The sequence below is a fragment of the Armigeres subalbatus genome, chromosome 2 (assembly GCF_024139115.2).
Source record: "Armigeres subalbatus isolate Guangzhou_Male chromosome 2, GZ_Asu_2, whole genome shotgun sequence".
Taxonomy (NCBI): Eukaryota; Metazoa; Arthropoda; class Insecta; order Diptera; family Culicidae; genus Armigeres; species Armigeres subalbatus.
Window position 1 is genome coordinate 166,682,743 of NC_085140.1, and position 14,652 is coordinate 166,697,394.

General features: G+C 40.7%; 1 protein-coding gene across 1 annotated transcript in view; it reads right to left on the minus strand.

Annotated features, from left to right (window-relative positions):
- Positions 1–10,613: 10,613 nt before the first annotated feature.
- LOC134211135 (sodium- and chloride-dependent neutral and basic amino acid transporter B(0+)-like) overlaps positions 10,614–14,652 on the minus strand; it is a 727,874-nt gene continuing 723,835 nt past the window's right edge. The window contains 6 exon segments of the mRNA XM_062687773.1: positions 10,614–11,332; positions 11,334–12,317; positions 12,381–12,647; positions 12,706–12,798; positions 12,867–12,910; positions 13,018–13,175. Of these exon segments, the coding sequence (XP_062543757.1) occupies positions 10,849–11,332; positions 11,334–12,317; positions 12,381–12,647; positions 12,706–12,798; positions 12,867–12,910; positions 13,018–13,175 (2,030 nt within the window). The 3' untranslated portion in view covers positions 10,614–10,848.

The window sequence follows — 14,652 nt, forward strand, 5'->3', positions numbered from 1 at the left end:
AAGTTGAGGCAAAGAAAACGATAATCTATCTTATCGTTTCGTTTTGTTACAGCTCTCACGCATAGGGGCGCTGCGCTGTTTACAGCGTGACAGCACGAAGTAGAAGCACAGAGAATATATGTTCAACTTTGTTCGCACCGTTATACAAACTTTTGTACTCGTCATTTGGAAATGTGTCCTTTTGCATGGTACTGATTGTACGGCTGCATCCGAATCAGCCGTCTCCAGCTACTGCTCGATCCGCAGCAGCTCGGAAACACTACTAGGTACTTCCCGCGAAATACATCACAAAACTCGAATCTATTATCTAACTTCGTTCATCTGTCACTCTACCATCTGGTACTCGTGACTAATGTATATGCCCTATTATTCAATTCAATCTATATATTTGATTATACCCATCTCAATCCCAACAATGATGTGTTGAAATTTGTGGTGAATTGGCCACATTATACACGTAAAAAAATAACCTTATATGTTATGGCAAAAAACCATTCGAAAATACTTACACCCTTCATTATGTCACCTAATGAATGATCCCATATCAAAAAGCTAATAACATTCATATGTTAATGAAAAGTATAAGTTTCCGAATGTATGTGACTAATGCGATGTATAAGTTTTTTCTTATACATGTCATTAAGCGCCTGCTTTGGCAAAAAAGTATTAGAAATATTAATAATAAACAACATTAAATTTTTTTACGTGTACTTTTTGGCATTGATGTTCATTGCAAATAACCATTGGGTTGCGTTTTGAAAGCGTATCCCAACGCCTTTGCTATGTGATATTGTACATTTACTTGCTAGGTGGACACGGTCGGTTAGAGTAGCCGTTCCACCGAGTGTTCGTTAAAGTAATCGCTAGAGTAAACAAAGTAAACGTCAAACAAATTCCAACCAGCAATCAGAGTGAAAGAGCGAATATTTGTTTCCGGCAAACCACTTGCTTTTTGGCATTTGCATTTTTGGCGGGCAAAAGAATGAGCACGTATCCCAGTAGGTGAGGGGTAGTTAGATGTATATGATATTTATTACCTGATCGTGAAATATAAAATATTTAATACTTGCCCCAAAAAACTGAGAAAAAAACACCTACATTATTTTATAAAGTTCTGCGACTGTAATATTGAAGAATGGATTTCATTTGACTAAATATTATTGTAATCATTAAAATTAAGTTTTATAAGACACTAGTCGACCCGGCAGACGTTGTCCTGCATAGTAGGCGGGAATGTGCGTTCCGAACTGCCCATGCAAAGTTCGCATAGGAATCACAATTTTAGTTATTCACGGTTTGCTCAACTTAACTCGTAATTTTCGCATTAGGAAATATCATATGAACCCGTCGGAAACTATAACGAATGTTTCTGCTGAAGAAATGAAAAAAATCCAACCAGCCGTTTTCGAGTTATGCGGATACGAACACAGACCATTTCATTTTTATATATAAGAAGAAGATTAATATTGCCGTTCCCCTCGATTTTTTGCGCTTACTCTGAGTAGCCGTAAAAGTATTCGGGAAAATCTTGATATCGAGTAAATCATGAAAACCGAAGTGAGTTCTGGTGACAATCAAAGCTTATCTCATTTCCGGATGTTATGGGCGCATCGCGATTAGTGCACAACAAGGCGATCGGCAATGCCAAGGATGCGCACTAGCCATAATATAGTAGCGACACTCACTTCGGTTTTTCTACTAGAACTACAAGCAGTTGAAGTTGGCGGTGCTTAAACCATGTCTTCATCGAAATTTTGATCGAGCTGTACCCAACAAACATTCACTAGTCGAACTAACATCAGTGTGATGATTTAATTCAGCGCTGTGTTGAATTATGCCTGTACTATTTCTTATCACAACTTCTGTTCAAGCTTTGTTCACACAACTTTGGCGAAGTTATACAACTATAACATCTCATTTTGAAAACAACTTTATTAACTGATTCGTTAAACCTTTAATAAGCATTTTACTAAGCCTCAATTCATGTGAATTCTTCTGAAAATAATAACGCATAGAAGGTAACATCAGTAAGATCTCCAATGAACGTATTTTGAAGCAATTGCTATTTTCATATAATCATTTTAAAATTTTCCTAAATCGGGTCTCGAACTGTTTCATTTGATTATCCGTCGGTAACGTTGTCATCCGCGCCATCCTTGATTTGATAGATATGGCTCACTCAATGCATAACATAAATAATCTTATTGCTGAACATGACTCTTATTCAATAAGTCGATCTGTCAAACTACAGTTTGTTAATAACTGTACAAGATTTTTATTTCAACCATTGTTCAGCCAGTCATAACCATCGCACACTAGGAAAAATACGTAAAAATAATGTCGATAAACGATAAAATAAAATCCGTCCCCAATGCTAGTTATGAATTTATGAAAATAAAATCAATGTATATTCGGCCTTCCTCAGAATCTCTTGATAATCGGTTGCGATATGATTGTCAAATGCTAAGATTATTCCAATTTCGCCGCAATAAAGATCAACACCCATCATGCGATAATATTGGGATTCCACACATCAAAGATTCAATAATTTCCCGATGTTATTCAACGGCGTTATGTCCGGCTTTTAGTAAATTTCGTTAGTTAGTAAAAAAATAGTTCAGCATGAATGCATGATTTTTTTATTGCTCCGGCAGTTTTGTTCGTTATAATCTCCGACACTTTAATAAATCACGAAAATAAAAAGCATGTCTTGAAAATAAATCTTTATTTTTCTATAAATCAAATTTCCCAAATCTAGAATCCAGATTTTCTCTCAAACTGAAAAAGCATGTTTTTTTTTCCACTGTGCGATAGATCAGATAAATGTGAAATCCAATGGTTAAGAAGGACAAAGGTTAAGAAAGATGTCTAATGCCTGCTTATTAACTTACTATTCAAACTCAATTCGACCACCCTTTCAGAGCATCACATCATAGTCGAACAGAGAACTTTAAAAATCATTAGTTCAGTACATTGTTAAACTTCCCCAATGTGCTGAAATGTGATAAAACGAAAACGTAAGTTCGACTTCAAATAAAGGTAGTAAACAAATAAATAGGCCATGTCGAATATTGGTTTGATTAAATGCTGAAATGAAATCTGTCTAGCAAATTATTCAGCATCCATTTTATTCAGCTATGAAGATCACTAATAAACAATAATTCAACCTAGATGCTTATTTGTAGCTTGTCGTTGTTTGTTGGGTAGTTCTAGAACCTGCTGATACTTCATTCATAATCAAGGCAACAACAGAGAATAGTGATGATTCATTGTCCTCATCTGCATGCATGATGCTGAGCTGAGCATGAGCTGATGACCGTGCATTTCTGTAAGTTGCTACTACAGTCCGAGAGAGCTCTATTATTTTGGATGGTCGATGGAAGGAATCTGATAGATGATGCAGTCATGCGCCCGCTGGAAGCCGAGAACGCCTCTGCACTCGCCACGAGTTCCTGCGGAATTTTGTTGAGATCTGGGGTTAGGTTTTATGGCAGAGATTCGTCTTGGTTAACGGGTTGCCACAATGTGATAATAATGAAAGGGTGGTGTATATTCTACAAATAAATGCCAAAACGAGCTTTTTTTGCCTCATTTCGAATTCTAACAGTTACCTGCTAGAACTAGTCAAGTTGTAGGTTTAAGATAGAAGATGAAAATGATATGAAAGTTCATTTCCAGTTCTAGCGATTGATAGAACATGAGAAATATATGGAAAGATACAGTAAAAGGAATGGAACGGGCCAGGGATTGAATCCACGACCTCCTGCGTATGAGGCAGCAGCGGTAACCATATCCCTCATCTGCAGAGGATAAAGACAATGTTGTGAACTTTTCATATTGCGATAGTTTGTATATTTCAGAAGTAAATTACCAATCAAGTCAACTGATGGCTATGTTTATGTTAAACCGTTGATAATTGATATATTTTCAACTGAAACTATCATCAAAAACCGACTAATTTCCTAAATGCGTAGCAGCCGATCATTGTCCAGAAAGAATAAATTTTAGCTGTTATGCCCTTTACAAATGTTGGTCTAGATTTGTAATTTTACTTTGTGTGACTTAAGTACATTGCACTTACTTTTGAGTTATTTTTTCTTCTGTTTCATCCACTCTTTCTTTTGTTGTCAAAACAAAAGAGCCAAACAATCCACCGACGCCAGTTCAATACGGGAAGCCAATTTTGAGTTTTATTACCTGAGGTCGAAATTGAGTGAATTAAACTTACAATTGGGTAAATAAATTTTCCGTTGGGTACTTTTTACCATGGGAGTAAAAGCAAACTACTTCCCTATTTACCCTATTTACTCAATTTTGGCTTCGCGTATGGATGTTCGAGGTTGGGTGAATTGAACTCACTATTGGGTAGTTTATTTCTTCCGTGTGTGTTCACTGCGTGTTGGGTCTCCAATCAGCCTTTGGTGTGCAGGTCCAGATTGCCAATCCGGAGATAGCGAGTTCGATTCTCGGTCCGGTCCGGGATAATTTCAGGTAGGAATATTTAAATATTCTCGATTTCCTGAGCATAGTGTATCCATTGTACTTGCCACACAAGATGCATACTCATGCAATGTGGGGCATAGAAGAGCTTTCATTTAATAAATGAAGAAATGCTGATCGAATACTTGAAAAAGCCGATCAAGTTCCAGTTGGAATATAGAACCATAAAAAAAGAAGAAAAAGAAAATGATGAAAAAGTGGAGTGAACACGAGTAGCGTTATACGAAGAAGCTATTGAGAGTTCGGAAAGTGATTTGTGGGAAGCAGCAATGCACGAATAATACGACACACTGATGAAGAATAGTACGTTGACTCTGGTTACCCAAAAAGCGGAAGATTATTCAGTTATGAGATGTTGTTCGGTGGAAAGTCTTGATTTGACGTTTTGAGAATCAACTGCACCATTGCTCCGAGCATTTTGACCAATGTTGCATATAAGAAGGTGCTGATTCGGCGAATTCAAGCCTTCTTATATACCACATTGATCAAAATGCTCGAATGGTGGGTGCAGTTGACCTCCAGAAACGTCAAATCAGAGACTAACCCGCAGGCAAGCTGGCGGCCATTACCGCTCGCGGAAAACTGGATACATAGCAAGTTGGTGTTTAAGAAGAAAGAAGACAGTGCTGGAAATGTTAAGACGGCTGAATAGTAGCGCAGGGCTTCTCACAGAAATTTGGGGTTGGCCACGACACCGTTTTCGGACCTGTTGCTTAACTAATGACTTTGAAAAAATAACACTTCACATGCTGGAAGTAGGCCTTCTAGATGTGAAAAATTCCTATTTACATGACCAGTTAGAAGAGGAGTTGTACCACCACCACCAACGAACCAATGTGTCACTGGGACTTTGTGACTGTCCTTTTCCAAAAGGTCATTCGGTTTTTATTTCGGGCGATTGCTTCTGTCAAATTAGCTAACCCAAGTAACCAAAAGTTCCTTTAAGAGTTCGTTTTCCGCTTAATCAGCTTCTCCGAGCTCTTAAGGCTCTATAAACCGTAATCAATCCGGTAATGACAATGATTTTATTCGAATCCGCACTAATACTAATAAAGTTTTGAACTAAATTCAACATTTTGGGGCTTTTTACGGACTTACCCTCCATCATAATATATTCATGGCATTTCCATATTAATTTTCTACTTACCAAAACTAACAATTACTGCTGGAAAAACGCTAAAAACTGCTTTTTTCTTAGGCCCATATGCTTATGTTCATCGAACGCATACTAACGTTCGAACGTTCGGATCAAACACATACACACGCACTTGATTTTTCACTTGATTGTTTTCCCATTGTTTATTTGATTTTATTACTCCTAAAACATATTCACTAATTGAGTTTCACATTTTTCTTCAACCTTGACTACCAATTAATTCACTTCATGACCAAAAACTGTCGAAAACTACTTTCCAAAAATCGAAGTGAGAGACAAATTTGACGATCGTATTCTGAATGCAATAAAATGCGGAAGACTCAAATTCACTAGCGCAATAAGTGAAATGGTGAGTTCAAAATCTACGCGATGCAACTTCATTCAATCCTAACAATACAACGTATACGCCAGCCAACACGCAAACAAAGGTGTGCATACAAAAGAAAATAATCATCTCTTCTCCGTTGCCAGATTTGTTTATTGGAAAAAGTCATTGCTGTTTGTCGGATTGAACAAATATACCAGAAATAAATATTTAAACATGTTATGTAAGCTTCTGTTAAATTACAAGTGGTGAATAAAAATTTTTAAACCGATAAATACCCATATATTTGATACACCGTGAACATGTGTTATGATATAGAATAAACGTTTCGTCAAGTCTGGCAACATTATGCATCAGCTGGCATATTTTTAACACCCCATTTCCACCCACCCAAGTTGTAAACAAAATTTATCTATCGCTGCTGCACTTTTCCGTACCAATTGCCTCACTATTACAAACAAGCGATACAGTCATTAATTTTCAAAACATTGTGATGGAGTCTTGAGCCTTAAAGGAACTTTTGGTTACTTGGGAAGCCACTACTCCAACAAGAACAGTTTAGACCGACTATTGGGAAGTTCAGCGCTCACCGGCTGACGAACGAAAACGGCTCACGACTGATTGATTTCGCCGCCTCCAAGAATATGGCCATTCGCAGCACCTACTTCCAACACAGCCTTCCGTATCGGTACACCTGGAGATCACCACTGCAGACAGAATCACAAATCGACCACGTTCTGTGTTGGATTATTGCACCTTACAAACTTCATCCCTGTTCATCACCAAAAATAAATTCTATCCACTGTACTCTGCTGTTGAGCAACAATAGACCTCTGACCGTCCAGCCAGCCAGCCTGCGTATATCAAGGAAAGCGAAAGTGATATCGTCTCGGTTGTAAACAACCATTCGTTCCACCTAGAGCTGATCGCGATGAGAGCTATCATTATTACGGAGAACGTTTGAGAAGTTGCCCACCCGGATGCACAGTGGTGGATATGCTGCGAGAGATTGGCTGTGACTGAAAAGAGCGGGATATCACTTCGTTCTGGGCCAGAGCTTCTGGCCAGCCTCGTTAAATTGCGATCGTCGTTCAGGAGATGACTTTTGTAGTTTCAGTTATCGTCGACCCAACCATCCAACTACACTGTTGGCGCGCCGGTTTTAGGCCAAACGAATGGCCAAATGTATATTTGTCGTTAGTACATAAGAATAATTGTTAGATGTTATGTAATAAATGTAGATCTGTTTGAATAAGTGTTTTTCCTAAATATAAGGTGTTTCAATGTAACCGCGAGTGTGTAATTATAAACTGAATAGAGGAAGAATTGTGCCCCCTACTACGTTTCCCATTAGTTAACGTACCCAATCGAATGTTGAGGAGCCACCACTGCTACTAAAGGAGGATATTACCCGGTACCAAACATTCTGATTGATGGACGGCACTTCTCCGACATTATCGACGTCAGGACATATCATGGCGCTAACATCGACTCTGACCACTGCGCCCAAAACTATCCGTCATCAACAATATTCGGTATCGAAGACCGCCGCTTTACGATCTAGAGCGATTGAATTTGGTAACCAAAAGTTCCTTTAAGAGTACGTTTTTCGCTTAAACAGCTTCACTGAGCTGCTTAAGCGAAAATGTACTCTTAAAGCAACTTTTAGTTACTTGGGAAGCAACCTGATGTCGCCACTGCATACGCACAGCATCTCGAGGCAGCGTTGCCGAAAGACGGTGAGCTCGATGGGGCCCCTCTTGATGACTGCTGGAATACAGCCAAAACAGCCATTAACGACGCAGCGGAGAACAACGTCGGGAATATGGGACGAAGTCAACGGAACGATTGGTTCGACGAAGAGTGCAGACAGATTCTGGAGGCGAAGAACGCAGCGCGGACGGTCGCGCTGCAGCAAGGTACCCGGCAGAACGTGGAACGTTATAGACGGAAGCGAAGACAGCAGACCCGCCTTTTTCAGGAGAAGAAACGCCGCCTGGAAGAAGTGGAGTGCGAGGAGATGGAGCAGCTGTGCCGTTCTCAAGAAACATGCAATTACTATCAGAAGCTCAACTGCATCCCGAAAAGGGTTCGTGCCGCGAGCCGAAATGTGCCATGATAAGGATGGGAGCATCTTGACGGACGAACGTGTGGTGATCGAAAGATGGAAGCAGCACTTCGAGGAACATTTGAATGGCGCTGAAAGTATAGCTAGTGAAAGTAAAGGCAGCGGAGGAGATGACTACGTCAGTCCAGCGGACGATGGAAGCCAACCAGTCCCCTCCTTGAGGGAAGTTAAGAATGCCATCTAACAGTTAAAGACCAACAAAGCAGCTGGTAAGGATGGTATCGGAGCTGAGGTCATCAAGATGGGCCCGGAAAAGCTAGCCACTTGCCTGCACAAACTGGTAGTCAGAATCTGGGAAACTGAACAGCTACCGGAGGAGTGGAAGGAAGGGCTTATATGCCTCATCAACAAGAAAGGTGACAAGCTGGAGAGTGAGAAATTTCGAGCGATCACCATCCTTAATGCCGTCTACAAAGTGATATCCCAGATCATCTTCCGTCGTCTGTCACCATTAATGAATGAGTTCGTGGGAAGTTATCAAGCCGGCATCGTTGACGGCCGCTCGACAACGGACCAAATCTTTACTGTACGGCAAATCCTTCAAAAATGCCGTGAATATCAGGTCCCAACGCACCATCTGTTCGTTGATTTCAAGGCGGCATACGACAGTATAGGCCGCGTAGAGATATGGAAAATTATGGACGAGAACAGCTTCCCTGGGAAGCTTACCAGACTGATCAAAGCAACGGTGAATGGTGTGCAAAATTGTGTGAAGATTTCGGGCGAACACTCCAGTTCGTTCGAATCGCGCCAGGGACTAAGATAAGGTGATGAACTTTCGTGCCTTATGTTCAACATTGCGTTAGAAGGTGTCATGCGGAAAGCCGGGTGTAACATCCGGGGAACGATTTTCAACAAATCCAGTCAATTTATTTGTTTCGCGGATGATATGGACATTGTCGATCGAAGGAATTCGTCTATCTTGGATCCTTGCAAACAGCTGATAACAATTCTAGTCGTGAAATACGAAGGCGCATCATCTGTGGAAGTCTGGCCTACCACGGGCTTCAGAAGAAACTGCGGTCAAAAAAGATTCGCCACCGCACCAAATGTGTCATGTACAAGACGCTGATAAGACCGGTAGTCCTTTACGGACATGAAACATGGACAATGCTCGAGGAGGACTTGAAGCACTCGGAGTATTCGAAAGACGGGTGCTTAGGACTATCTTTGGCGGTATACAAGAAGACGGTGTGTGGCGGCGAAGAATGAACCACGAGCTCGGGCAGCTCTACGGCGAACCCAGTATCCAGAAGGTAGCTATAGCCGGAAGGATACGATGGGCAGGGCATGGTACAAGAATGCCGGACAGCAACCCTGCAAAGATGGCGTTTGCTTCCGATCCGGCTGGTACGGGATGGCGTGGAGCGCAGCGAGCGAGGTGGACAGACCAGATGCAAAACGACTTGGCAAGCCTGGGACGTATTCGAGGATGAAGAGATGCGGCCTCGAACCGTGTATTGTGGCGTCAAATTGTTGATTCAATGTTATCTGTTCAGATGTAGACTAAATAAATGAATAAATTACCGTGTTTGGGAGGGCTTCAACAAAACTAGAGCTAAAATTATATAAGTTAGGTAAAACAGTGTCAAAATAATAGATAGGAAAGTGGGAAAAATCTAAATTTTCCAGATTTTAATTAAACATCTAACATTTCGGCGATGCAAAACGCCCTAATGAGACTTACCTGGCGTTGTACTATCCAACGGTCGTACAACTTGCCCACAGATGGTCCGACTTTAAATACTCCGATCTAACTGATCTAACCAAATTTCCTGGGGAGTCAAAGTTTTACAACATGTTGGAGCGTGTATGGGGCCCCTTAGACATCCGTCGAATATTTGAATTATCGTAGGCTGTGTACTCACAATTATGTCTTAAATATAAATAAGAAAGGCATACATTGTCATCCACAGTTTATTGTTCTACATTATTTCCATTTTTCATTAAACCAATTGACTTTATTGATCCAGTTGTAATTAACATCATCTGTATATTTTTCTATTAATTCTGTTAATCTTGATGCAATCAATTACAATAAAGTTTTGACTTATCATCCTATGAATCGTTCCAAACTGACATATTTAGAGCTGTTGTAGGAAGTAACAGTTTAAAGATGCATCACAATGTTCTGGCAGTTCGTTTAGGCGAGACTGATTTCGCAAACAAACTGTCGAACGATTTGTTTCTCCTAATTTGGCTGTTTGCTTTATAGAAAGATATACGATTTTGGGCACTACTCTACTTTACATTCGTTTCGAAAGGACAAAACGAGAGTTTTATACACAACACCTGACGTTATGCAAAATCAAATATCAACTATAAGATTCAGTCCTATTTGTGACCCTAACACAAACTTAGGGAATGTGTGTTGAAGTACGTTTAATTACAAACCGCTTTGTTTAAGGTACTGTAATGAAGATTTCGTTAACGTTGGGTCTATACCCGCCAAGAGAGAAAGTAAGATAGTAATAAAATACAATTAGAATAGAATAGGATTTAGGTTTTCACTTGATAAATTTAATAAATAAGTTTGGCCTGTCCCGCATCAACCACGGTCATATGATACATATATTCACTAGAATTTGTTGCTTTACTGCAAAGAGACGTAGTAGGGCTAATAAGTACCTACGCGTTAAGCTCGTCGCTATTGGAACTAATATGTACAAACATTAACAAATTACTTTTCATGCAAACAAAGACCCGAACATGCCTAGCTAAATACTACTTTCGTCGCTTTTAAAGCTCGGTTGAATATTCTTCGGAATTGATAGAAAACTTGCGCCAACAGATGTGATCTGGTTGGCCGTTGCTGATGAAGATATCACGATTGTAACCCTCCTCCGGGTAGGGGTTCTGCAAGAGACCATTCTGCTGGTTTTGCACTTTCACAGGTTGTTGACTCATCGTCTGCGGGGAAGGATGATGCACCGGCAAGGGTGGTGCGAGATGATGATGACTCGTTTTAAAGTGTTGAGTTTTATCCGCTTTGGCCAGTGGATTTCGTACCATAGCTCCCCGATACGCATGATCGTCGTTCATTATTTCTATTCGAGACGTAAAACCGTTTTCGGAGTTTTTGCTGGAGGTTATCAGTCCTGCCTGGCTTCGTTCACTTGGTGTTCGTTTATCGTTGTTGGAAGATTTTCGCGAGCTTGCGGAAATGTGAGGGGATTTGTCATTGTTGGAATCGACGCTGTACGCTGAGTTCTTTTGTTTGTAGTGGGAACTTATCCACACTAATGTCCTCTTCGATGGCCGAGTCCCCAAAAACAGACCCGCTATAGTTGGGAGAATTGCTCCCCGCAGTCGACAGGTTTTTATTTGAAGATCCGTATTTGTTGGAGTGGGAGTACTGGCCCTTCTTGATAGAGTTTGTGTAGTCTTTGGTGCCACGCCGTCTTAGAGTGAAGTCTCGTTCGCCGGTGTCTTCGCAGACGGATTTCCATTGCTTCCAAGCGTGCCGAACCAAAGGATCAGCTGGTCCCCAATCTTTGGATGGCTTCGTTGCTCCATGGATCATGCTGAATATGTTGTAGTCAACTTGCTTGCTGATTTCGACACACGCCAGTAGCATGATAACTCCCAAACTGAACACCACTGGCAGCCACTTGGGAAAGTAGTCGATGAGTAGATCGTTGTCGAAATACGTGATCGTCCACCACGAGAGGATCGCAATCAATAGCACCGGAATGATGCCCCAAATGAATAGCCATGCTTTGAGCACAGGTCGGCCGAGTGAAAATTCCAGATCTGTGTACAAATTCTTTGATCCATATACCCAGATGATTAGGATTATTTCGAAAATCATAGCACAAACTATCAACGATCCAACTATTCGTGTGTCCAGGATCCTTGGGAAGATGTAGTTCGGGCACAATAGTCCAGCTATTGCGACAACTAGGCCAGCCAAACACACGGTATAGTTCGGATGTTTCCGAATCATCCTGGTGGAAGTGTAGACGTAGATCGTCACGGACACAATCGAGGATATGAAAAGCAAGGCATAGCCCAGTGCTGGGATCAACTGCTGTATTAGGCGATCCAACTCGTGAACCGTTACGGCACGATCGTAAATAGATGTAAGTGGGGTCAGTTCAGGATACAGCAAGTGTGGGTCGTTTGCAGTGTTGTGAAATTGAAATACGTAGAATATAACCGCAATCGATGTTATTAGGATGTTGAAGAAAATGTAGACGAATGATGTTCTGTGGAAGAGAGGATTAAATAAAACAACTATACGAAGCTCTACGAAATGCGATGAATTCTACTTGATGGCATCTCCTTTGTATAGGAACTTCCCGGTTATGACTGGTACTGCACCGATACCAATATTGAGCGAATAGATGACTTGCACCAGTGCACTGAACCACAGCGTGCTGTCGGCAAACGACTCCGGATAAAATGGCCACAATCCTGGAACATACTCATCATGGATGGCTTTCGTTACTTCCCAGCCGGTTTCAAAAACTAACAACACCAACGCCAAAAAACCAAAGAGATATATCGACCGTCTGTTAATCTTTCCACTGTGCGTGCTGCAAAGATAGTTATTTAGTCAAACCCAGACAATAATGAAAGTGAAATCCTACGTACCATACCATGGAAATGACCCACAACAGAATCAGACTCAACGCAAGCAGCCCGAAATAGAGGGAACTTCGCCACACTGGACGTAGAAACGTTAATCTGCAAAAGGAAATATTTTTGAAATTTATCACCCATGCGTGCAGGCATCGAATATTAATGACACTCACTTCAAACATTCCTGTCCGCTATTGGGTTCCACATCGTAGCCGTCCTGTAGAGTTCGAATCATGAAACGAAGAACAAGAAAAACCAAAGATAAGAAGAAATTCAGTTGCATGATGCATGACCACGAACGGAGACAACAACGACATGACTCACGTGAATGGACTGCTGGTTGATCGTTACGGCCTTATTACACTCTCTAAATGGCACAGATTTGAATGACAACATTCCGACGTACAGTAGCGCAATCACCGAATGCATCGAGGTCCAGATCGCCGCCAGCCAGGAGGCGATTCGTCCGACCAAGCTGGCACCTTTGAATATGGAGAAAAAGAGTATGGTTAGTTTGTCTCTTGGTTAATCGAATTTTGAATATTAAGCGAAAGAAGTGAATCTCCAACGAGGGAACTGATAGCTTTTGTAGAGTTAAATGTTTATTTCGCATAAGAGTAACGCCACTCGATCGTTTGCTGTTCGATGCCAGACGCGCGATCTGTGAGAGGTTCGCAAATCCTAAATCGGATTGATCAGGATCTAGTCTCGCCTTCTTAAAGAAGTTGAAGCAGTGCTCAATATTTCAATATATTTAGAGTTAGCTTTCAGTACTAAAAGATATTTCACAATTCATGGAAATATTGATTTATTTGTGAATAATACAAAAAATACAACCCTAATCAGGCAAACATGATTAAAAATACACGCTATATTAGTCGCAGTGAGGGTAATTCCATAAAACCAAGCTTTTACCAACGGTCAGGACGTGCCGAAATAGGTACTCAGTACCAGAGTACAACTAGACATTTGCTTACAACCAGACATTGAGTTAATTACCTAGGGTAATTAAGAAATTTACGAACATCTAAAGTGCCATCGAGATCAAACACAAATCCAATCTAAATTCTATGACATTCAATTTAAATCCAATACAATCAAGTTCCAAAGCAAAACCCATATATAATTTCCATCCTAATTAAATTCAAATTCAATGCAAATCTCACACAATTTACAGCCGAATCAAAGATCAATCCTAATCAGATTCAAATGCAAACTAAATCCTTATCCATTCCAATAGAATAGATTTAAATCCAAATTCAATCAAATCTGGGATGTAGAAAGACCAAATGTATGTAGATTGAAGGGACTGAGGAAACCTTCGATATAGGGAGAGATATCGAGATGTAGAAAGTCGACTGAATATAAATCCGTCGAAAATTCTAACGAACATATCTGCTGAAGGAATGAAGGATTTTCATCAAACCGATTTCGAGTTATGCGAATACAAACACAGACCATTTCATTTTTATTCTATAGAAGATATGATGCAGTCGACTCTCTACATCTCGATGTTCTATATCTCGATATATCTCCCTATGTCCATGGTATCCTCAGTCCCTTCAATATACATAGGTATATTTGGGCTTCCTACATCTCGATAACCTCCCTCGATGCGTTCTGAACAGGGAATGACATTTGTTTTTGTGAGGGTAAGATATATTAGAAAATGGGTAATCCACTTCCAGCGTACATTGATGACAGATATCATCCGTATAACGGTTCGGTCCCCAACATTGACTATAGTGAATAGCAGGCTATGACTTTGGCTCTTCCCTGGTAGGGCATCAAACGGAATTGCACGTTCGAAAACAGCACACCAGTGATCACACTAACGTGGGCGTGATTGGGACATTTTTTGTTCGGCTTCGACTTCTGATGTTGAGCGTGACGGAAGAGCGCCGGAATAAATGATTTTCCCATCGATTTCGACTAGTAACGTCAAAGACGCTCTGGAAG